At 39.2% G+C, this 26,570-nt stretch overlaps 1 protein-coding gene across 1 annotated transcript in view; it reads left to right on the forward strand.

The window, feature by feature from the left end:
* The window catches only part of LOC127214781 (melanoma inhibitory activity protein 2-like), a gene marked incomplete at its 3' end in the record, with an annotated part of 93,081 nt that extends 73,022 nt beyond the window's left edge, over positions 1–20,059 (forward strand). Inside the window, exons 19-20 of the mRNA XM_051175047.1 lie at positions 8,529–8,711; positions 19,841–20,059. Coding sequence (XP_051031004.1) covers positions 8,529–8,711; positions 19,841–20,059 — 402 coding nt within the window. The remainder of the gene's footprint in view (positions 1–8,528; positions 8,712–19,840) is intronic.
* Between the last annotated feature and the right edge of the window lie 6,511 nt (positions 20,060–26,570).

Raw genomic sequence — 26,570 nt, forward strand, 5'->3', positions numbered from 1 at the left:
GGCAGGTTTTTGATGGCCCATCCTATCATTTTGGCAGGCTGAGGCCAAGCATGGTAATTTGAAAGCCAATGTGGACAATATGACTATATGAACTAGCATTTGTCTCAAAAAAAATATAAGCTTTAGAAATGACATACACTTTAAGAACACTGGTGGCTCTCCTACATTACCTGGATTTGATTCCTAGCACCTGAGTGTGGGCTCACCACCCTTCTTAACTCCATTTTAAGAGATATGAAATCATACTCTATCCTTCCAGAATATTGAATTGAGTATGCAGATATGCACATGCAGAAAAAAACACATTCCAGTGAGATGAAAAAGTATTAAAATAAACAATCTCCCACTTTACAAGTACAACTTTTAGATGAACTTCCAAGCCTTTTATGTACTATACACTATTTCAGATTTCCTTCCTTAAAATCTTAATAATTATGTATTTTCTTTACAAATATAGCATTGATTTTGATCATTTTGATAATATTGATTTCAACCTTTTCTTATGTTTTGTGTTTGATAAAGGAGTCTATTTTTTTCCTGGAGTTAGGGTTTCCCATTAGATATGTTGCAAGTCTGGGAACTCACTGTATTTAAAAGGACAGAGATACAATCCCCCACTACTGAATTTCTTGGATTAAAGGCATGTGCCCTCTCTTCCTGATGTATTTATATCTTAAAAAGTGTAGTTTTTTCATGTAGCTGAACTGTTTTTTGTTTTAGGGTGAGCTAGGTAGATTGTTACTAATATGTGAAGATTTCATTTGAGTAAAAGTAAAACTAAGTAGGATATCAAATAAGCTGATCCTACACACATGTGGGAAACTCAGACTGTTCCCAGACTTGCTGGAATGTCATGGACTTCCTTTTCTTTGCCTGGCACTCCCAGTAAAGGAGCTGTGTCAAGCCACTTCACTGACTGTTGATGTGGATTATCATTCTGTTACAGAAGGAAACGTTGCCCACCACTAGACCTCCTGCAAACAATGCAGCTGGTCATCAGGTTGACTCCTCTACCTGTTCCAGGCTTAGAGTCCCTAGAGGCTCTAGAGGTCCCAGAGGCCCTGCCTCTCAATATGATCGAAAGAGCTGGATACCACCACCTCCTCCTCCAGGAAACATCTGTAGGGTCCTGGACAGTATGTCCCACAAAAGAAATTTGCAGGCCCACCGTTTCCTCCAATGTCAGGTAGGCTTATCTAAAAGTCTCTGTATATGTCCATTTTTATCTATTCTTTCCTTCAAGTTTGATTCACATTACTGTGAGAAACACAGGCCAGAACCAACTTAAGGAGAAAAATTACGTAAGGATCACAGGTTACATTTCAGCAGCAAAGATTTAGAGCTTCAACAATCCATCTTATAGAATGTTGAATTTCAACTGTTTATGATAACCAGAAGATCAGTAAGAGTACAAGCTGTTTTTTGTTTATTTGCTTGTTTTTGTTGTTTTTTCCTCCAATTTTTGGGGTTTCTCTAGCTTTGGAGCCTGTCCTGGGACATTCTCTGTAGATGAGGCTTCCCTTGGTGTGGAGATCCACCTGTCTCTGCTTCCCCTGTACTGGGATTAAATTCAAGTTTCAAACATACCCAGAAGCAAATAGTATTAGGATTAAAACTATGTGTGTTTCATTTGTTAGTAGCGAATTGAGGCAATTATTTCAAATAATTATTAAATATGGACTTACAATTATGGACTAAAGTGTTTCACAGTATTACCTCTAAGCAATAGTTTTCACATGATCGTGTTTAAAATCCAAGTCAGTGTTTATTTGGTGAATTCATGAAATTCCTTCATACACTTACATTTTTAAATACATGTAATTAGTTGCTTTTACAGCATAATTAACCCTTTGACATCATGTGTTTGTACACAATAAATCATGTTTTCAAGTACTAGAAAAGAACAAGCTTCACTTGTGCTTGGTGACTTTCCCTGCCAGCAACCTCTAGTCTTAAGCTCCTTGGAGAACGATATGTGTTTTTGGAGTGAATTTATTCCACTGGCATTATAGGAAATTTCTCTTGTCGAATGTCAGGACGATATTATCATGGGACTGTTAAGTGTGAACGTTTTACTGTGGTAAATCTATTTTAAAATAGGCCTTCAGCATATTGAGATCTGGCATAGCTGCAAGATGGGACAAATACAACTGAAATCATTGAGTGATGTTCTTACTTATTAATCATATGTAGCAAATAAGTCCATTTTTCAATGTAAAGATTTGTTTGTAAGATCAAGTATTATATGAGTGTTGACATATTACCACAGGGGCTGGAGCTATTGGTTTAATAAGTGTAAGGTATAAGGGTTTACTTTCCAATGACCTAGACACATCTCTTGAAATTAGAAAAGTGCATGAACCTATGGGCTTTCAAAGTTTCCTCAACAAAGTGCTGCATCTTCCCAAACCCCCACATCCTGAGTGTAGAAATGATCTCCCTCCAGAATCGATTCCACTTTCCCAACATGCATGAAACTCCATCCTACACCAGGAACCTCCAGAAACACAAGGAGACCTGGCAATTTCCATGGCAATAATTTATTGTCATTTGCACTCTGACAACTGATGTTCCCTTCTGTGACTCTGTTGTGGTTCAGAAAGGAAGCTTAATACAATTAAATTTCAAATGGTATTTTGGAAAGAAGGATAATTTAAATACTATCTTATGAGTCAGTTATTTCCATTTATTTCACTATGGATAGTAAAATTTACATTGATTACTACCTCTTATGTGATGAAGGGAGTTAGGCATACAGTCTTAGTAATGAGGATACCTTAAACTCTACCCTCTGTGTCCTTACACCAGAAATGCATAGAACATCTGGTTGTAGACAATTGTAAACGTAAGTGTACTACAATCAATCAAATTTTAATTGAAGTAAATTCTTATTTTACAGTGTTAATATTAAAAACCAGCTTGTGTCCCCATAAACATAGTTTCCATAAATGAGTACTTTTTACTCTGTAGTTCCAGAGGAAGAGATTGAGCTGGATAAATGGTGGATCAGTGGTTAATACTGGCTCCTCCAGCAGAACTGAGGACTTGGGCTTTGTTCCCAGGATCCACATATAGCTACAGTGCAAGGCAATTCTCTCTGTTGGGCTGGTAGTACTCCCTGTTGAGTAGCATATCTTGGCAGATATACCATGATTGTGGCATGCCCACTATCTTCTTTCTATGTATCACATTCATGTGTAATGTATGAGAAGGCCAGAAGTGGGCATCAGAGCCCTGGAAGTGCTGTTACAGATTGTTGTGAGCTGTTGTGTTGTTGCTGGGAATTAAACACAGGTCCTAAGGAAATGCAGCCTGTATCCTTAAACACTGAACCCATTTATCCACAACTTTCATGTTGATAGAGTGCCATCTAATGTGTGTGTGAAAGGGTAATTGTGGTGACATAGTAATGGTTTTCTATATTTGTACATAGTACAAACTGTCCTTTGCTCCCTAGGTATCATCTCATTGGTCTCTATTTGCAGATGATATGATGGATTTACATAAACGACACAATAAACTCTACCATGGAAGTCCTACAGCTGATAAACACTTTCATCAAACTAGCAGGATACAAGATAAACTCCAAAAAAAGTCAGTATCCCTACAATTTTCAGGCGACAGATGAGAAAAAAAAGATATCGAAGAGAAAAATCACCCTTTACATTAGCCACAAGCAACTTCAAATATCTTGGGGTAACATTTACCAAACAAGTGAAAGACCTATATAATGTCTTGGTCGCTCAAAACAAAGAAATTAAAGATAACAGAAAATGGAAAGATCTCCAATGCTCTTAGATAGGTAGGATAAACATAGTAAATATCCCGGCACCTACAGATTCAATGCGAATCCCAATGAAAATCCCACCACAATTCTTCACTGACCTTGAAAGGAAAATAATCAACTTTATATGGAATACAAAATACCCAGGATAGCCAAAACAACCCTACTAAAATAAAAGAACTTCAGGAAGCATCAACATTCCTAACTTTAAGCCTCTACTACAGAATTATAGTTCTGAAAAAAGCCTGGTATTGGCATAAAATAGACAGGTAGACTATGGAATCTAATTGAAAATCCTCATATTAAACCACATACTATGAACACCTGATTTTTGACAAAACAGCAAAAATTATACAATGGGAAAAGGACAGCATCTTCAATAAATGATGCTGACACAATTGGATGAGGGTGTGTAGAAAGATGCGGATAGACCCATGTCTGTTGCCATGCACAAAACTAAAGTGCAGATGGATCAATGTCCTCAACATCAATCCAGCCACAATGAACCTCTTAGAAACGAAAGTAGGAGGTACCCTTGAACAAATTGGTATAGGAGACAGCTTCATGAACATAACTCCAGGGGCACAGACACTGAGACAAACAACTAATACATGGGACCTCTTCAAACTTTTTCTCTACCTTAAAGCAAAGGACACAGTGGACAAGACCAAATGGAAGCCACAGAATGGGAAAGATGTTCACCAATCCTATATCCAACTAAGGGCTGATCTCCAAAATATACAAACAACTCAAGAAAATAGTCAACAAAACACCAAATAAGCCTATTAAAAAATGGGTTAGATAAATGAAGAAAGAATTCTCAATAGAGTGGAAATCAAAGGCTGAGCGACACTTAGAAAATGCTCCCCATCCTTAGCCATCAGGGAAATGCAAATCAAAACAACTTTGGAGATACCATCTTACTCTTGCCAGAATGGCTAAAATTAGAAACACAAGTGATGACTCATGTTGGAGAGGTTGTGGAGAAATGGGAACACTCCTCCACTGCTGGTGCAAAACACAAAATCATACAGCCATTTTGGAGATCAGTATGGCAGTTCCTCAGGAAAATGGGAATTAGTTTACCACAGGACCACGGCAATCCACCTCTTAGACATATACCCAAATGATCCACGTCCATGCACAAAAGACATCTGTTCAACAATGTTCTTGGCAGCACTATTTGTAATAGCAAAAACCTGGAATCAACCTAGATATCCCTCAATTGGAAGAATGAATAATGAAGATGTGGCACATCTACACAATGGAATACTACTCTGCAGAAAAAAATTAATGGTATCTTGAAATTCGCAGGCAAGTGGATGGCACTTGAAAAAAACCATCCTGAATAGAGGTAACCCTGTCACAAAAAGAGGAACGAAGTATGTACTCACTCATATATGGACGTAGACCCTAGATCAGTGGATCACCAGCCTATAATTCATACCACCAAGAGGAACTAGTATACAAGGTATATTCTAAGAGATTCATGTAAAGTCCCTCAAAGAACCAGAAGGGATGAATCCCCCTGTGCTCCTGGGAAAACTAATGGAGAAAGTAAGAGAAAATGTGGGAGAGGAAAGAAAACACGTGCGACCCAGGAAGATTGAGCCCAGTTAGGAATAGAAGACAAAGAGAGAGAGAAAGAGAGAGAGACATAGACGAGAGAAAGAGGGGAGAACACAAAAGAGGGAGCCAATATTGGTTTGAAGATAAAATTGAACATAAAGAAATGTCTAGAGAACTACAAGACTGCCACCAACTAACATATTGAGCTTCCGTGGAAAGGCTACCTAAATGCCCATCCCAGAGATTGAGGTCAACAACTAACTTTTCTATGGAAACCTCATCTAATGTCTGTTGGAAACAGGAGCAAATACTCATACATACACTGAGTAGAACTAGAACCCAGATGGAGATGGAAAGGACAAGGCCAGGCTGCAGAAACACACAGAGACAGCTTACCTGAGCAAGGGAGGTGCTAACAGGGCCCTCAGATTGATAGCTGGTAGCCATCATGCAGACTTCCAACAAGGTCTCACTGAATATGAGTCTCTGCAGAAAGACTGAACAGTCTAAGGGACCTCAGACCCCAGTGGAGCCAGGATGTATCTCTGGTGCACAAAGGACCTTGTGAACACATCCCCCTTGGAGGGATAACTGCCTTAACCTAGAGACAGGAGAGAAGCCCTAGTTCCTACTTCATATGACCTGTCAGATCTACATGACCCTAACTGGATGGCATCACACTACATATGGTATTGGTGTGTGGGGATGGGAGGGAGGGTGGTTTGGTGCGGTGAGAGGCAGAGAAGTAAAGTGAGGGAGGAAGGGAGGATTGAGAGGAGGGAGAAGAAGTGAGGGAAGGAGGAAGAGTAGAGGAAAGGAAGGAGGGAGAGGAAGAAGGGGTACTGGGATGGACATGAAAAATAATAAATTAAATAAAAAATATTTGGCTCCTGAAGTGTAAGTCAAAAGGACAAGTTACTGGGGCAAGGATTTCTATTTTGTTTCCACAGAATGAAAAATTGTGGATTCCTGTCAGACTAATGTGGTTTGATCAAGGCACACCACCCTTAAACAGAGTAGCAGGTGATCTGCCCATTCAAAAACAGCTGGACCAAAGCAAGCCTTACAGACTACAGCAAGGTTTTCTGTATCTTCTTAGAATCCCCCATGACAGAGCCCCTTACCAGCAGAGAGGTGGATTTGAAAGAATGATGCCCAAATTCCCAAATATTGTCTAATGATTGTTTTCATTTAAATAGACTTGGTTATAAAAAATAAATAAAGAAATATATAAAAAGAAATTGAAATTTTCATGGGGCGTGTGTTGAGTTATGTGTAAAGATATTATGTAAATAAAAAAGTACATGTGCTATTATAAGCTAATGGTTACCATATTAAGAACAATGGAAATGGATGATGCATCTGCAGATGTATTTCAGGCCTGACATGTCATGATTGTCTTAGAGCCAGCTATAAATGTCAATAGCACAAATGAAAAACAAATCTTTTCTGTTGCATTTATACAAGTTTAAGGAGATTTTCCCATCATGAGAAACTATTATATACTTGTCGACCTATTTGCAGTCCAGACAAGTAGATAGGAACATGTCAGTATATTTGAATCTGCAAATGGTCAGGACATAAAGGGAAAACTCATAAATATTACTGGTATAATTCTTGAGTATCATGTCATAGATTTCAGGCCATTTAACCACTCCATTCATGCTGTGAACGATTTTATACGGATGTCAGCTAGCCATCTGTGTGTATAAGGTTAGTTTTGACACCAAGTATGAGGCTACTTTTTTCATAGGGATAAGGGGTGGTATTGTATTCCTGTAGCCTATTTTCTATCCAGACAAAGGGAGTGGGACATATAAGTGGTATTTGGATTGAGGGAAACCTGAAAATAAAAGGAGAAATCACTAATTTCCTGGTTTAACTTCTAGGTGAGCCATGGTACTCAATATAGGAGTCCAGGAAGAGTGCAACCAAACACGACCCCGGATAAGTTTTGGGCATTGGCATCTACCCGTGGATCCACAAGGAGTTTCTTGGTTTCATCAGACCAAGACTTGAGCTCTTGTGCGTTGTGATATTTATTAAGTATACTGCACCTGGCATTAATACTCATTGTTGACTTGCAGCCTTCTGTGAAGTCGTACCGAACACGTGCCAGGGATTGATGGCCCACATGTTCCTACCATTTCGCAGGTTCAGGCAAGACATGGTATTTTCAAAGCCTGCCTGGGCTATATGGACAGAATGTGCCTTCAAAACCTGGTAGAACTGAAAAGGCATACACTATTAAAAGCACTCACTGCTCTTCTGAAGCCTGGATATGATTCCCAGAAACTCTGTGGTGGCTCACCACCCATCTTAACTCTAGTTCCAAGAGATCTGATGTCCTATTCTGCCCTTCAAGAACGGTGACTGAAAACAGCCTGCAGACATACATGCAGTGAAAAATGCCCCTTTATATGAAATGGAAAAAAAATGCCTAACAAAAACAACAGAAAATAAAGAAAAAAAGCAGTATCTCCCACATCAACTTTTACACCTTTTAGATGACATTCCAAACTTGTTTACTTGGAATGCTCTAACTCAGACTTCCATCCTGCAAATCATTGTGAGATCTTCATTTTTGTATCTATATTACTTTTCACATACAGCCTTGATTTTGTTCATTGTGAACATGTCCTCATCTCAAAAGTTTTCCCATTTGTGTGTGTCTGATAAAAGTGTCTTTATTTTTCCACTCCAGAAAGGTTTTCCATTAGAGATGATTCCAGTCTTGATCCCACTGTATTGACAATGTCTGGCCACATACCGACAGGACTAGTGCCACTATCTGAACTCTAGTCCATGTATTCAAGGCCATTGGCTCTACCTACCTCCTGGTGCATATCTATTTCATAAAGAAGTGTCTATCTATCTAGATCAGCATGAACTGAGTTTTTGTTTGAGAGTGAGCTAGGGAGAGTGTAACTGCCCCCATGTTTATTAATTTGTGCTGAACTAGTAAACCCTAGTTAGGAGAGCTAATGGCGGCACCTACACACAAGTGGAAACCTGGGGCTGTTCCATAGATTTCTGGAATGTCATGTGGAATGCTTTCTTCTGTGCCTGACACTCCAGGAAAGTAGTAGTGAAGCTGACTACCTCACTGACGTATATTGTCACTCTGTTACAGGAGACACATTTGCCCACCTCTGGCTATGGTGCATGACTGCAGCTGGCCGCCTTGACAGCTCCTCCACTTGTTCCTGAGCTTAGAGGACCCGAGGACCCTGCCTTTGCAGTGGATCCAGAGGCCAAAGATCCACCACCCACTCCTCCAGGAAACATCTGGCTGGAGGTCCTGGATTGTATGTCCCACCAGTGGACTTTGTGGGCCCACCATTTCCGCCAATGCCAGGTAGGTTTTGTTTTAAAGTCTTGAGTATGTTTCAATGTTGATCTCTGCTTTCCTTAAAATTTGGTTCCAGATTCTGTGAGAAACAGTGGCCAGAAACAACTTGATAGGAGAAAATTCGTGAGGATCTCAGTTTACGGTCCAACAGTCTTTGATGTCAAGGCTTCACCTTGATACACATTGTGGAATTTGAAAATGAATTGTGTTCTGCCAGGCCAGTAAAACTGTAAATTTCCAAGTTGTGTCTGTTTTATTGCCTGTTTTTCTTTTCCTACTCCACCTCACATGGTGAGCCTGTCCCAAGAATTTTCTGTTCATCCAGGCCTACCTAATATCATAGATAGCCACATATATTTTATTCCCAGGTGCGGAGAGTAAATTCCTGGGTCCACATGCCCATCTGCAAACCGTTTTCAGATGAAATTTCTGTCTTCATTGATGAGAATGTAACAAAGGCCAATATAGCATGTAATGACTCGATGTTTTGGCTAGAAATTCCAGAGTCAATTACGTCCCAAAGTTTTCCCCCAAAGTCTGTTCCCACCCAATCATGTTTAAAATCTAAAATACATTTACTATTTTGTTGCTGTGAATCATGTATCCATGTGTCTATAACATGAAGAAGAAAGAAGATCAATCAGTGCTCCTAGAGTGTCTCCTCTCTGCCATGGCCTCTAGTTTTATGCACCTAGGTGAATGATATGCCTTTTGGGGTGCAGTGCTTTCTCTGACACATTACAGAAAATTTCAATTTTAGGATGTCAGGTTGGTCTCATGACAGGAATGAAAATTCTAAAAATTTACTCCATTGAAAACTCTTTTACCTTAAGTCTTCAGTGCCCTGAGATCTCATATAGCTCTTTAGATAGGACAAGTGCACCTAAAAGTGTTAGGGATGTTATTTCTTATAAATGCTATGTACTTAACAAATTACATATTTTCACTCAAGATTTATTCGTTTGATCATATATTGTGGTTTATTGAACATCAAAAACATGGTCTGAGAACACTAGTACCATAAGTGAACTGTACAAGGGTTCACCTTCACTGTCTATTACTAAAAATATTGGATCCTGAAACGTGGAGGTGCCCGTGTCACATTCCATCTTCACTTTCCCCAAAGAGAGGCACAGTGTCCTCACCCTCACCCATCATGAAAGTATATATGAGCCCCCACCAGACTCGATGCCCCCTTGCCAGCAATAAGCTCCCGAAAGTGCAAACTGCACATGCAGGCACATCCTGAAACACAAGGAGACCTGGCACTTTCCATGGCAGTCATTCTTCTCATTGGCCTGTAGGTGACTGCTGTTCCTTCTGCACTGCTGCTTTCTCATTACCTAATGCAATTAAATTTCAGATTAGTTTTTGAAGGAAGTGTGATATGATTACTAATCTTATGAGTAGAGATTCCCTTTGCTTTCAATGGATAGTATCTTTTAATTGGATTATTATGCCCCCCCCCCCTACAGTCTGAGTATTTAGGGGATATCTTCACCACTACTATCTATTTCTTTAGACCAGGAATGTGTAGAAACATCTGGTTCCAGACAAACGTATAGGTACCTGCAGCTATATTCACTCAAGTTTTAATTGAAGTAAAGTCTTATTTGGCAGTGTTAATATTAAACCCAGGCAGTGTCCCATCAACATGGTTCCATAGTAGGTATATTTTACTCTTGCTTCCAGATAGAAGGTCTGGCTGGAAAAAAATGTTAGGTGACTGGTTAGTACTGGCTCCTCAGCAGAACTGAAGACATGGGCTTTGTTTCCAGCATCTACATAGAGCTTCTGTGCAATGCACTATTCTTTCTTGGCCTGGAAGTATGCCCTGGTAGCAGCCCTCTCCTTGGCAGATATCCAGCATGTATGTTGGAAATGCTTCCATCTTCTTTCTGTGTATCACATTCATGTGTGAGGCATGTGAAGGACAGAAGAAGCCAGCAGAGACCCTGGAGATTGCAGTTACAGATGGCTGTCGGCTGCAGTGTAGTTTCTGTGAACCAAGCACGGGCCCTAAGGAAGAGTCGACTTTTCCCCTTTTGACCCATTTGACCACACAGCTCATGTGCTGTGACGATATGTATGGTAGCCAGCTAATGTGTGTGTATGTGTATGTGTCAGATTATTTTTGATGCCATAGTAATGCCTTCCATTATAGAGCCCTTGACCCAAACTCTCCTGAGGTTCCATGGGTTTCTATCATCTCATCCCCCCCCAGATGTCCAGGCCATTTTTATATCCATCCCGTTTCCCTACAACGATATGAAGCCCCTGCCGAAGTCAGTGGATATTTAGCGACTACCTGTAAAATCATTTGTTTTCTTGTTCTTAATTACTTATCTTACTCCATCATTTCATATTTAGTAGATTTAATCTGTGGGGATGCCTGCTTCTATCACTCATTATACACTGAATCAGGAAAGGTGTTTATATGTTGTAGTTATAAATGCAATAGTTTAAAGAAAATAAAATAATATTAAGTGGGAACTTCATTGTATATTTGTTGTGTTATGTGTAAGAGTACTCGAACATAACAATTTTATATCCAGTCCTGAAAGGAAAGGTTGGCATACCATGCAGACAGGACATGAATGCTGAATCTCTAGTTGTTCTTTAAGGCCAGTAGGCATGGTGCCTAGGCCAGCTGTACATCATCATAACACACTTCAAACCCATATGTGTTCTATCAGTAAATTCTCCCATGTCTGAGGCTGATTTGTCACTGTGATAGACATTGCTATCGTATTCCTGTCGCCCCTGTATTCTATCCCGACAAGGGGAGTTGAACATGTCTGGTGGTATTTGGATTAGGATACCTCCTGAAAATAAAGGGAGAACTCATGAATTTTCCTGGTTTAACTTCTAGGTGAGCCAGTGTACTCAACATTGGGTCGGGAAGAGTGCCACCAAACCACGACCCCATGGTAAGTTTTGGGCACTGGCCATCTACCCGTGGATCCACAAGGAGTTTCTTAGTTTCATCAAAACAAGACTTGAGCTCTTGTGCGTTGTGATATTTATTAAGTATACTTGCACCTAGCATTACTACTCATTGTTGACTAGTAGCCTTCTGTGAAATCGTACAAATCCTGGACCCAGGGATTGATGGCTCACATGTTCCTAGCATTTCGCAGGTTCAGGCAGGAGCATGGTATTTTCAAAGCCTGCCTGGGCTATAGGGACAGAATGCGCCTTAAAAACCTGGTAGAACTGAAAAGGCATACACTATTAAAAGCACTCACTGCTCTTCTAAAGACCTGGATTTGATTCCCAGAAACTCTGTGGTGGCTCACTACCCATCTACTAACTCAGTTCAAGGGATCTGATATCCTATTCTGCCCTTCAAGAACAGTGAGTGGAAAACAGCATGCAGACATACATGCAGTCAAAAATACCCTTTATATGAAATGGGAAAAAATGCTAACAAATACAACAGGAGAAATAAAAAGAAAAAAAAATTTTATCTCCCACATCAACTTTTAGAACTTTTAGATGACATTCCAAACTTGTTTACTTACCCAATGCTCTAATTTCAGACTCTCCTTCTGCAAGTGTCTGAATCTTAATTTGTATCTATATTACTTTTCACATACAATCATAATTTTTTTGTTCATTTGTGAACATGTCCTCATCTCAAAAAAGTTTTCCCATTGTGTGTGTCTATAAAAAAAAATATCTTTTTTCCCCACTCCAGAAAGGTTTTTCCATTAGAGATGATTCCAGTCTTCGATACCACTGTATTGAGCCCCCAATGTGGCCATACTGACAGGATATACCACTATCTGAACTACCCTAGTCCATGTATTGAGGCCATTGTACTTTACCTACCTCCTGGTGCATATCTATTTCATAAAGTGTCTGTCTATCTAGATCAACATGAACTGTTTTTTGTTTGAGAGGGAGCTAGAGTGTAACTGCCATGTTTATTGATTTGTGCTGAACTAGTAAACCTAGTTAGGAGAGCGATTACGCGGCAACCTACACCCACAGTTGGAAACCTGGGGCTGTACATGGGTTGCTGGAATGTCATGAATGCTTTCTTCTGTGCCTGACACTCCCAGGAAAAGAGTAGTGAAGCAAGACTTCACCTCCAATGACAGCATATTGTCACTCTTTTTACAGGAGACACATTTGCCCACCTCTGGCTATGGTGCACATGATGCAGCTGGCCATGACTTGGACTCCTCCACTTGGTCCTGAGCTTAGAGGACCCCAGGGCCCTGCCTTTGCAGTGGATCCCAGAGGCCAGATCCACCACCCCCTCCTCCAGGAAACATCTTTGGAGGTCCCTGGATGGTATGTCCCACCAGGGGGCTTTTTTGTGGGCCCACCGTTTCCTCCAATGCCAGGTAGGTTTTGTTTTAAAAGTCTTGAAGGTATGTTTTTCAATGTTGATCTGTGCTTTCCTTAATATTTGGTTCTAGATTCTGTGAGAAACGGTGGCCAGAAACAACTTGATGAGGAAAGGGTCGTGAGGGATCTCAGTTTACGGTCCAACAGTCTTTGATGTCAAGGCTTCACCTTGATACACATTGTGGAATTTTGAAAATGGTGTGTTCTGCCAGGCCAGTAGAACTGTAAATTTCCAAGTTGTGTCTGTTTGTGCCTCTTTTCTTTTTTTTCTCTCCACCTCATGGTGTGCCTGTCCCAGTAAAGTTTCTGTTCCTCAGTGCCTCCCTAATATCATAGATAGCCACATATATTTTATTCCCAGGTGCGGAGAGTAAATTCCGGAGGCCACACATGCCCAGCTGCAAACCATTTTCAGATGAAATTTCTGTGTCTTCATTGATGAGAATGTAACGAGACCCAATATAGCATGTAATGACTCGATGTTTTGGCTAAAAATTCTGGGTCAATTCCCTTCAAAGTTTTCCCCAAAGAAATTGTTCCCACCCAATCATGTTTAAAATCTAAAATACACTTACTATTTTATTGCTGTGAATCATGTATCCATGTGTCTATAACATGAAGAAGAATAAGAAGAACCAATCAGTTTTTCCGGGGTGCTCCTCTCTGCCATGGCCTCTAGTCTTATGCTCCTAGGTGAATGATATGCCTTTTTTTGGGGTGCAAGTGCTTTCTCTTACATTACAGGAATTTCACTTTTAGGATGTCAGGTTGGTCTTATGATAGGAATGTGAATTTGAAAATTTACTCCGATGAAAAGCTCTTTTACCTTAAGTCTTCAGTGCACTGAGATCTCATATAGCTCTTTAGATAGGACAAATGCACCTGAAAGTGTTAGTGATGTTATTTCTTATTAATGCTATGTACTTAACAAGTAAATATTTCCCTCAAGATTTATTCGTTTGATCATGTATTGGTGTTGAGTTGGGCCCATCAAAAACATGATCTGGAGTTTTGGTTGCATAAATGAACCGTACACAGGCTCAACTTCCCCAACTGTCTTCTAGTCCCAACAAATCTTGGATCCTGAGAAACGTGGAGGTGCCAAGTCGCCCCATTCCATCTTACTTTCCCCAAAAAAGAGGCACAGTAGAAAACATCTGGTTCAGACAAACGTATATGTCCTTCAGCTATAGTCACCCAAATTTTAATTGAAGTAAAGTCTTATTTGGCTGTGTTAATATTAGACCCAGGCCAGTGTCCCATCAGTGTGGTTCATAATGACTATGTTTTACTCTGTGTTTCTAGGGGAGAAGCGTCTGTGGTTGATAAAGGGTAGGTTACTGTTTAATGCTGGCTTCCTCCGGCAGAAACTTAGGACTTAAGGCTTTGCTCCCAGAAACATCTACATAGAGCTTGATTGCAAGGCACTTGTCTCTTTGGGCTGGTATATGCCTGTTATCAGCCCTCATGGCAGATATCCCATGATTGTTCCAATGTTTCAATCTTCTTTCTGTGTATCTCATGTATTCATGTGTGAGAAGTGAGAAGGACAGAAGGAGCCATCAGAGACCCTGGTATTGGGCCCAGTTTACAGATGACTGTCAGCTGCTGTGTGGTTTTCTGTGAACCAAGCACGGGTCCAAAGAAAGAATGTTATGATTTTCATCTTGAGCACTGGAGCCATTTGAGCACACCATTCATGCTGCCTGTCAGATAGGCCCGGCATGTATCTAATGTGTGTATGTGTGTAGGTTAGTTTTGATGCCATAGTAATGATTTCTATACCCTTCACCACTTAAGCTATTTATCCAGACCTTTATTTGTCTAATATTTTTGGCTTGTAATCCAATGTATGTGTGTTGAAGATTGGCTTTGATGGGAGAGGAAGGGTTTCCTGTATTTGGTCGTAATACAAACTTACTCTTCCATAGCTTCCATCATTCTTCTTAAGGCATTTACATAGATCCTGTTTACCACACAAGGACATTAGGCAGGCAAATATCAATGGATATGTAAAACACTAGCAGTAAAATAATTTGTGTTCTTGTTCTTAATTATCTAATTTAATATTTTTATATACAGTCGGTGTTGATTCCTTCAGGATGTCTTCAGCTATCACTAACTATTCACTAATGTAGGGAATGCTGTTTATCTACTATAGATATTATAGTAACTAATATTAAGAAATAATAAATTCAGAAATTTCAATTTTCCTTGTGTAATTGTTGCATTATCTATAAGGGTTCCTATAAACTGAAAGTATATGATAGTAGGAAAGGTTGGCACACCTTGAAGAAACGGGAAGTACATGCTGTATCCAAATTTGTTCCTTTAGGTTGACATGTCAAGTTTGCCAAGTGTCATTTTTTATGCATCAGCCACATACTACAAAAGTATGTCCGTAATTTTGAATTTTGTCTAAATCTGAGACACTTCATGTCCACCTGTTCTTGTCCCAGCAAGTATCGACAAGTCCTGTCATTTGGATCTGGAAATGGTCTGGGAATAATCGTGAACTCATGAGTTTCACTGGTTTCATTTTTTGATCTGGTGTTTTTCAGTAACTTCCACATTGGAATCTGGTAGGTGCCACTAAGCGATGACCCTGTGGTAAGTATTAGAAATTGTATTCTACCTATAGATCAACAACTGGTTTTCTTATTTTATTAGAACAAGCCTAGAAGTTGTTTCACATGTGATATTAATTAAATATACTTTCAATTAGATGCAACACTTTCATTGTTGGCTTGTAACTTTCTGTGAAATTTTACAGAGACTACAAGCCAGTTTCAAATGGTCCATGCGTTCCTTGCAATTTGCTGGCTGACCCAGGAGGAGAATTTCAAGCCAGTCACAGGTTATTTAAGATGATTTGCCTCAAAAAATTCACTAAGAGAGTGATAGCTTACACTTTTAGACCACTTTAGCTGCTCTCCTACAGGACATGGTTTAACTCCCCACTCCTGTGTGGTTGATGACCATCCTTCTTAATTCCCTGTTCATGGATATGATGCTCCCTATCGTATATTTCAGAATATTGAATGAATACAATATGTTGAAATACATGAGCAAATTCCATGTCTCTAAAAATAAAAAATATCCTAAAATACAAACAAGAGAAATAAACCAGATATCTCTCACTTCCAAGTAGTACACTTTTAGATGAATTCCAAGCTTGTTTACTTTCAGTACCCTCTTTCAGATTTTCTGCCAGAAATCTGCGATCTAATGTATGTATTTTACCTATTATATATGTATTTATCCTGCACATTGTATTCTGGGAAGAATGCCATCAAACATCATTGAACGATAAATTCTACTGAACACATTGAATTCTACCCGTGGATACACACCTTTACTTTAGAGCAAGGCTTGAGTTAAATACTTGCACTTAGCATTAACTTTCTTTGTTGGTCATGCATAACCTTATGTAAATTGGTAGCTCCTGCTTTGTTTGATGGTACATGATCCCAGCAGTTTCAGAGTGAGGCAGTAGGATGGGAATATATAAGCCAGTGTGAGCTATATATGCAGAATGTGCCTCATTAAACCACAGACTTAGGAAATGGCATTCAAGTTAAATGCATTGGCTCCTTTTCTACAGGACCTAGGTTTAATTTAATAGGAGTGGTGGCTCACAATCCATCTTACCTCCAAGGGATTTGCATATTCTATCCTTAAAGAACACTGAATGACTATAGTATGCAGACACATACAGGAAAATATACCATATCTGTGAAATTAAAAAAAAATACTAAAATAATCCAACAAGAGAAAAAGCAGATATCTCCACATTCCAAGAAGTTCAACTTTTACATGAACTTCCAAGCATTCTGTACTTTACAAAATTTCTCTTTTCTTCCGCCTTGGAATCTTATTTGAATATTAATATGTATGTGTTTTACTTTTCAAATGACTTTGTCATTTTATAAATGTCCACATATCAATCATTTTCCTCTGTGTGTATGTGTGTGTGTGTGTGTGTGTGTGTGTGTGTGTTGATTAAAAAGTGTCTATGTTTTCTTTTCTATTTTTTTTTACTAGAGATAGTGTTCCCATTTCCCATTAAAATATAGTGCAGTCATGGACCTCACTGAATTTGTTGAATTCCTCAACTTCTTTCCAGCCTTTACAATTGAAAATATGATTATTCCTAACCAGGATCAATCTTCAATCTTGTGTATAAAAGTTTGTTTCCATTTAATAGGACTTTGTTATATAAAATTAAATAAAATAAAAAAAAATCCATCCAACACAAGCGAGGTGCCTGAACAGCTATGAGAAGATCGCCATAGACAGAGAAGGTGTTGTATAATGGGGCAGGTATGCAGGATGCGATCAAGATGATACTTTATTACAAAGACCCTCAGGATGCAAAGCCACAGTCGCCTCACTAGCAAAGAAACTCCAAAGCCCATCTCTTGCTGCAAATTGAACTGTCCTCAATCCCAACAGTAGCCAGTTTCCCATCTGAAGGTTTAATAGCCCTTCAGGTATATCGTGGCCAAGGATCATCATCTGTCTGTCTACCAACCCTATCCACTTATCTATCTATCCATCTATCCATCTATCCATCTACCTATCATCTATCTATACATCCATCTCTCCTTTTCCTCTTGCCTCCTTTTTCCTTGATTCTCCTCTCTTCTTCTCTGCCTTTGAGACAGGGTGTTTTGTAGCCAGGCTAACCTCAAACTTACTATTTAGCTGAGGACTAGCCTGAACCCTAATCTTCCTGCCAGTGTCTCCCTAGAACAGGGACTACATACTGTACAGTACACATGGTTTATGCTGAGGGATCAAGCCTGGGGCTTATTGAATGTTGGACAAATACGTTATCATCTGGGCTATAAGGCTACATCTTCCACACTTTTTTTTTTTTTTAGAAATGCTCATTTATTTTACAAAAAGACTTATTTCATGCATTTAAAAACATTTTACCTTTAATATATTTATTTGTGGTTAATCACATTGGGATTTAATTCTCCTGTCATTTTAATAAGATTATACTTGCTATAAATTTAGTGTAATAGAAAAGCCATATGTTGTAAAAATGCTTGTAGACCTTTGGAAGAGGTAATTTTTGCAATTATACTTGCTAAAAATCAGTCTGGGTAATATGCATGCATTTTATAAATAAACCTTTACAAATAAAAAAGAAAATAACAGTTATTTGTTGTTTATACTATACAACATAATTTTCTCTTTTGCTTCACATGTTCCTATACAGTAAATCAAGTGTTCAAGTACTAGACTAGAACCAGCTAAGTTGTCCTAAGTGTCTGTGCCCGCATGGCAACTACTCTTAACAACCTAGGAGAATGATAGCAAAGAGAATTTTGGAGAGATTTATTTCATTGGCAACACAGGAAATGTATCCTGTAGGATATCAGGTCAGGATCATAATGGGAATGTTAAGTCTGTAGATTTACTCTAGTGAAAATCTATTTTACAGTAAGTCTCCAATGTATTGAGATCTTGCACTAGCTTCCAAGATAGGGAAAATATACCTGAAATTGCTGGAGACTTTCTTTCTTATTAGTCCTATGTAGCTAAGAAGTTTTTTTTCAATGTCAAGATTTATTTCTTAGATCAAGTAATGTCTGAGTGATGGGATATCAGTACAAGTGCTGAAGATTTCGGTTTTTGTATTTGGGCTTTGAACTTAAACTGTCCTTTACCCATCTCTCTTGGAACATGGGAAATGTGATTGAACCCAGGGGTATTTCCATCTTACCTCACCTGCACTTAAGATCCGAGTTTTTCCAACTCCCACATCATGAGGCAGGTATGGTACATTCAAAGCCAGTGTAGCCAATATACATAGATTGTGAATCAAAAACTACTGAGCTAAGAAGAAATGGCTAACAGGTTAATAGCACTGGCTGCTCTCCCATAGAACTGGGTTTTGAATCCCAGCACATGATTTCAGGCAGACAATCCTTACCTCAATTCAAGGGATCTGAAGCCCTATCCTATCATTCTTTCACAATGAGTTTATAGGGCTGGAGATGAAGCTCAGCCATTGAGCAAGGCTCACAACCAAAAATTTAACAATGAATTTGTCGAGTATGCAGATATACATGCAAGCAAGACACCCATTTCTTTGGTAAAAATATACAAAAAAAAAGCAAGAAAGAAACTTGATATCTCCTACTTAAAGTACAACTTTTAGAAGAACTTCAAAGCTTGTATATGTGCTGTCTACTATTTCAGATTTTCTTCCTTGAATCGTATTTGAATCTAAACATGTATTTCATTTTTCAAATATAAAATTAATTTGGATCATTTTGATATCACCAACATATTCAAACATTTCCTTTTGCATTTATGTTTGATAAAAGTTCTATGTTTTGGGGGTTTTGTTGTTGTTGTTTGTTGTTTTCCTAGAGGTAGGATTTCCCAGTAGATCTTGAGTCAGTCCTGGAACTCACTCTATGACCAGGCACCTCATTCTGACAGATATTCACCTTTCTCTAATAGACAAGTTCTGAGATTTATGACCTGTGGCACCATATCCTGGTGTATATCTGTTTTTTAAAGTGTCTGTTTTGATCTGCTTTTACTGTACTTGTGTTTGAGGTGGAGCTAGGTAGATATTAGTTGCATCCATAAAGCTTTCTGTTGAGATAGTAAAACTACTTCTGACTGTGAATAAATGGCTCTACATGTGGAAAACTCAGGCTGTTTCCAGGCTTTCTGGAATTCCTACACTCACAGGAAAAGAGCTATGAATCAAGAAGCTTCACTGACTGTTTATTGTGACTCTGTTACAGAAGGCACCTTTGCCCAGCTCTAGCCCTCCTGAATGCAATGCGGTTGGTCATGGCGTGATTCCTCCACTGGATCCTTTGGTCAGAAGCCTAGAGGCCCTGCCTTTCCAGGGAATCAGGAGGTCCAATCCTGCCTCCACCTCTCCTGGAAACATCTGTGGAGATTCCGGACAGATGTCACACCCAGGGACTTTGCAGGCCCACCTTTCTCTGCAGTGCCAGGTAGGCATTTTAAAGGTCCCTGCATGTATCAATGTTTGTCTGTTCTTTTACTCAAGTTTGGTTTCTGTTACTGGGAGAAATACTGTCCAGACCAACTTGTGAGGGAAGCCTCATGGTTCAAAAAGATACATTCCATCAACAAAGTAAGACAAGGTTTCACCTTGATCCACCTCAGGGAACATGAAGATTTGAACTGGATGTGATAGGCCAGAAGATCAGCAAATGTACAGGCTGTTTGTGGGAATTATTTTGTTTGATTGTTTTATTCTCCCCAAGGCAAAGTTTTGTATATGTTGAAGCCTGCCCTGGAACTCACTCAGTAGAACAGACTAGCTGTGAACTCACAGAAATCTACATCTCTCTGCTTCCCAAGTGTTGGGATTAAATGCCTGTATCAACAATGCCCCACTTGCAAGTAGTTTTAGATTTTAATTGCTATTATTGTTTCATTTCATAGGAATGCATTAGACCATTATTTGAATAATTAGTTATATGTTTTCTAAAAGTTATTTAAAAATGTGGTTTCAAATGTGCTCCTGAATAGCAGTTCCCACATGATTGTATTTTATTTTTTTAAGAGAGGAGATATACAGAATTTTTTATTTGTTTGTTTCTTTATTTATTTTACGTATCAATCCCAGTTACACTCTCCCTCACTTACTCTTTCCCTCTCTCCCATTCTCCCATGCCCTCAGACCACCCTCCACTCCCACCACCCCACTCCACACGTAGGGTGATGCATTCCAGGAAGGGTCACTAAATCTGTCAAGTCATTTCGAGTAGGGAATAGGCTTCCTTCTGCCTCCAGGTTAAAGGGAATGTGCTCCCAAAGTCCATTTGTGCACCGGGTATACATCCTGGTTCCTCTTTCCAGGTCCTTTGGACTGCCCAGGCCTTCTAACAGGGTCATGTTCAGGCGGTCTGATTCAGTCCCATGATGGATTCCCAGCTATCAGTCTAGGGCCCAGTAGCTCCTCCTTGTTCAGGTCAGCTGTCTCTGTGTGTTTCTGAAGTCTCGATCTTGTCCTCCCTCTCTGCATTAGATTCCAGTTCAGCTTAGTGTTTAATTGTGGGTGTCTGCTTCTGTTTCCATCAGCTACTAGATGAGGGCTCCATGATGCAGGATAAGTTAGTTAGGTTGAGGGTTAGGGTTAGGGTTAGGGTTAGGGTTAGGGTTAAGTCTTTGATTTCCTTATCATGAAATGGCATTTATGGTAACCATTCCATTGTTGCTCAAATTGTTAGTTGAGGTCAGTCTTGTAGGTCACTGGATATTTCTCTAGAGTCAGTTTTCTCTTCAAACCTTTAATGGCTCCCTCTTTTATCGTTCTCTCTCTCTTTTCTGTCTCTCTCTCTCCTCGTCTATTGCTCCTCTGACTCAATCTTTCAAGTCCCATGTGCTTTCCTCTACTCCCCCTTCTCTTTCTCCTAGCTCCCTCTACACTCACTGTTGTCCCCCCCCCAATACCAAAATGCTCAGAGACGTTGTCCCTTTCCCCTTCTCTGACTGACCTTAAGTGAATCTCTTAGAATCCTCCTTGTATCCTAGTTTCTCTGGAGGTGTGTATTATGAGCTGGTGATCCTTTGCTGTATGTCTAAATTCCATATATGAGTGAGTTCATATCATGTTCCCCTTTTGTGACTGGGTTACCTCATTCAGAATTGGTTTCTTCAAGATCCATTCACTTGCCTGTGAATTTCTCAAGATTCCATTGTTTTTTGTTTTTTTTTTTTTTTTTTTTTTTTTCTGTAAAGTAGTATTCCGTTGTGTAAATGTGCCACATCTTCTCTATCCATTCTTCAGTTCCAGGTTCTTGCTATTACAAGTAATGCTGCTATGAACATAGTTGAGCATATGTCTTTGTTGCATGGATGTAAATCATTTGGGTATATACCTAAGAAGAGTGGCATTGCCAGACCTGTAGTAGACTGACTCCCTGTTTTCCTGAGGAACCGCCATACTGATCTCCAAAATGGCTGTACAAGTGTGCACTCCCACCAGCAGTGGATGATCATTCCTCTTCCTCCACAGCCTCTCCAACATAAGTATTTTGAAGTCCTTGAAATTTTTTTATACACTTACATTTTAAATAAAAATAATTTTGGTTTTACATCCTAATGTCCCCTTTGGTTACTCAGTTTCTACACAGTAATTCATGATTTCAAGTAATAGACAAGTACCATTTCAGTTGTCATAGGTTTATATTCTTTTCCCTGACACCATCCACATTGCAGTTCACTATAAGTCACTTCTCTCCTTTGGCCTAGTTGCATTCCCCGTTAGCATTCCCCCCCATTAATCTGTCATCTCTACCATCTGATTTCTGTGTATGATATATGTGTATGATTCCACAGAATGCTATAACAGGACATCAGTGCCCCAGGAAGTAGGTTACAGATGGTTGTGTGCTGCTGTGTAGTGGCTTGCTATTAAGCATAAGTCACAAAGGAGGAGCAGCCCATACCATTACCCTGTAAACCCATTTCTCTAGCCCCCTTTCTTGTTGTGTCATATTTCATGTATGTCATCTAATGTATGTGTTAAGGTTAGTTTTGTTGCCATTTGAAGGGGTTTCCTTCAAGGTTTGTAATACTCTTTTCAATAGCAAACCTGTTAACTTTTTTTAACTTCTCAACTTTTTAAACCATTTATTTATATCCAGTGTAGTAGTGAAAAATTTTAGCCAAATGTAAGTTGATATGTGTAAGACAACCAGTAAAATTTTTGGTTTCATGTTCTTTATTAGTTACCTTATTTAATCATTTTTTCATCCTAGTTGAGTGACTCTCCCAGGACCTCTTCAGTTATCCTCACTACCTCTGAAGGTGGGAAAGATGTGTATCTATTGTAGGTATGACACAAAATCACATTAAGTATAAAATGAAAGCATTTAAATTTTCATTGTGTATTTGTTATCTATAAGGCACTTTTACCAAAAATATATGTTATATACTGAGGGAAGGGATGGCACACATAGACAGAGGAAGCAGATGCTTCATCCTGGAGTTCTTCCCATAGGATACCTCGGTAAGATTACCTAAGAGCCTGTTGGAAAGGTCACCAGCACACTGCAAAAGAATGTGTTTTTTCCTATTGAAATTTCCAAGGTTCTCATGGTGCTTTGGGGACCTAATGAGGGAATACTATTGTATTTGTGTCCAGTTGAATTCTCTGTACTGGCCAGGGGGAGTGGAACATGTCAGGGGTCACTTGGATCTGGAAACAGTCGTGGGATAAAGTGAGAACTCATGAAGTTCTCTGGTTTTTAATTTTCCTGTCTAGATGGGCCAGCATCCTCCACGTTGGAATACAAGAAGAATGCCACAGCAGACCCTGGGTAAGAAGTATTGGAAACTGAATTCTGCAAGAATTCACAACTAGTTTCTCTGTTTTATTAGAACAAGGTGAGAGCTCTTCTACTTTGCAGTATTATGATCTAATATAATATACCTGTACTTAGAGTTAACATTCTCATTGTTGGCTTGTAACCTTCTGTGAAATAGTACAGATCACAAGACAGGTTTGATAGTCCATGTAATTCATGCATTTTGGCAGGCTACATCAGAAAGATGGTAAATTAAAAGCCAGTGTGAGACTTATAAGCAGATCTTGTCTCAAAAATCCCTTAGGCTTGCTAAATGGCTTACAGGTTAAGAGCGCTGGCTGCTCTCTAAAGAACTTAGGTTTAATTCCCAGCACCTTCTTACACTCCTGTTTCAAGGGATCTGAAGGCTTATTGTATCCTTCCAGAAAACTGAATGTATATAGTATGAAGACGTACATGCAGGAAAACATCCATTCCCTGTTAATGAAAAAAATATATATATTAAGATAAAAAACAGAGAAAAGCCCAATATATTGCCCTAAAAGAAGTACAACGTTTACATGAAATTCAAAGCTTGTTTAGGTGCTGTACACAATTTCAGATTTTCTCCCTTGAACTCTTATTTGAATCTTCTTTTAGTTATATTTATTATTTTTTTCTTGTTTAGATACTGATCCCTATTCACTCTCTCTCCCCTTCCCATACTATTCCCGTAACCCTCCACTGGGAGGAGTGATGCCTTCCAGGTGGGATCATCTAAATCTGTCAAATTATTTGAAGTAGGGACTAGGCCCTCCCCTCCTGAGCGCTCGCTAAGTGAATATCCTTTACATGGAAAATGTGCACCCAAAGTCCTTTGCTGCACCAGGGATACATCCTGGTTACACTCTCAGGAGCCCCTTAGACTTACCAGGCCTTCTACCTGAGACCCAAGTTCTGGAGGTCTAAATCGGTACAGTATAGATTACCCAGTTATCAGTTTTGGGTACATGAGTTTCACCCCTTGGTGTTCAGGTAGGCTGCCTCTGTGAGTTTCTATAGCCTGACCTTCACCCTTTTTCAACATCTCTCCCTCCCTGAAACTGCATTCTAGGAGTTTGGCTCCGTGTTTAGCTGTGGGTGCTGCTTCTGTTTCCATCAGCTACTAGATGAGGGTTCTATGATGACATATAAGTTAGTTATCAATCTCATTATCAAGGTAAGCCATTATGGCAGCCTTTCCACCTGTACTCACATTGTGAGTTGGAGTCATTCTTATAGACTCTCTTGGCATTTCCCTAGTGGTAGATTTCTCTTAAAACCTGTTATGGCTCCCTCTATTATAATGTCTCCTTTCTTGCTCTCCCCTAATCTTTCCCTAACTCAATCTTCCTGTTCCATCATGCCTACCTCTCTCATCATTTTCTCCTAACTCCCACCATCCACAATTCTCCCAATTTACTAGGGGAGATCTTGCCCATTCTCCTTTTCAGCAACATGTATGTCTCTCTGAGGGTCCGCCTTATGTTCTAACTTCTCTAGCATTGTGGATTGTCGGCTGGTCATCCTTTGCTCTGTCTAAAAGCCATATATGAGGTAGTACATACCATGTTTGTCATTTTTGTGACCGGGTTACTTCATTCAGGATGGTTTCATCTAGTTCCTTCCATTTGCCAGCAAATTTCCAGATTACTGTTTTTCTCTGAATAGTATTTCATTCTTTAAATGTACCACATTTTCTCCATCCATTCTTCAGTTGAGCAAATAATCACCAATGAACATAGTTGAACAGATGTCCCAACATTGTATGAGTGTGCATATTTTGGGTATATGCCTAAGAGTGGAATTACTGAAACTCGAGGTACACTGATTCCCATTTTTCTGAGGAACCACCATACTGATTTCCAAAGTGTCTGTATGAGTTTGCACTCCCACCAGCAGTGGAAGAATGGACTACAGTCCCCATATCCTCTCCAGCATAAACTGTCATTGGTGTTTTTGATTTTAGCTATTCTGACAGGAGTAAAATGATATCTCAGAGTTTTTGATTTGCATTTCCATGGTGGCTGAGGATTTTGAACACATTCTTAGGTGTCTCTGTTTAGTTCTGTACCATACTTTTCAATTGGAATATTTGGTGTTTTGGTACCTAGCTTCTTGAGTTCTTTGTCATTGTGGAAATCAGCGCTCTGTCAGATGTGGGGTTGTTGTAGCTCTTTTCCCATTCTATGGGCTGCCATTTTGTCTTGTTGACTGTGTCCTTTGTCTTAAAGAAGCTTTTCAATTTCAAGAGATTTCATTTATTAATTGTTTGATCTCAGAGTCTGTGGTACTGGAGTTATGTTCAGGAAGCTATCCTGTTACCAATGTGTTAATGGATACCTCCCCACTTTCTCTTCTGGGAGGTTCAGTGTAGCTGGATTTATGGTGAGGTCTTTCTTTGATATATTTAGACTTAAGTATTATTTATGGTGATCTGGAGTCTTCTACAGGTGTACCTCAGTTATGCCAGCACAATTTGTTGAAAATGCTTTTTATATTCCATTGTATAATTTTAGCTGCTTTGTCAAAAATCAGGTATTGGTAGATGTATAAGTTAATATCAGTGTTTTAATTTCATTCCATTGGTCTTCCTGTCTATTTTGGTGAAAGATCCAAGCTGTTTTCAGGACTATACCTCTACAGTAGAGCTTTAAGAAAGGGATAATGATACCTCCAGAAAAGAAGTTCCTTTATTATACAACATTGTCATAGCCTACCTGGGTCTACTGTTTTTCCATATGAAGCTGACTATTGTTCTTTCAAGGTTGTGAGGAATTGTGCTGGGGTTTATGATAGGGTTGCTTGAATCTGTGGTGCTTTTGGAAAGACTACTATTTTTACTATGTTGATCCTACCTATCCAAAAGCATGAGAAGTCTTCCCATTTTCTGGTATCTTCTTTAATTTTTTTTTCTTTAAAGACTCAAAATTCTTATTAAATAAGTTATTCACTTGTTTGGTTAACATTACCCCAAGCTATTTTATGTTGTCTTGGATAATGCAAAAAAGGAGATGTTTCTCTGATTCCTTTCTCAGCCTTTATCATATGTATATGGTAGGGTTAGTATTTTTTTATATTTTTAGTTAATTTTGTATCCTGCCACTTTGGTAAAGGTGTCTATCAGTGGTAGGTATTCCCTGATGTAACCTGTCATATCATCTGC

This window comes from Phodopus roborovskii, unplaced genomic scaffold (genome assembly GCF_943737965.1).
Source record: "Phodopus roborovskii unplaced genomic scaffold, PHOROB, whole genome shotgun sequence".
Classification (NCBI taxonomy): domain Eukaryota; kingdom Metazoa; phylum Chordata; class Mammalia; order Rodentia; family Cricetidae; genus Phodopus; species Phodopus roborovskii.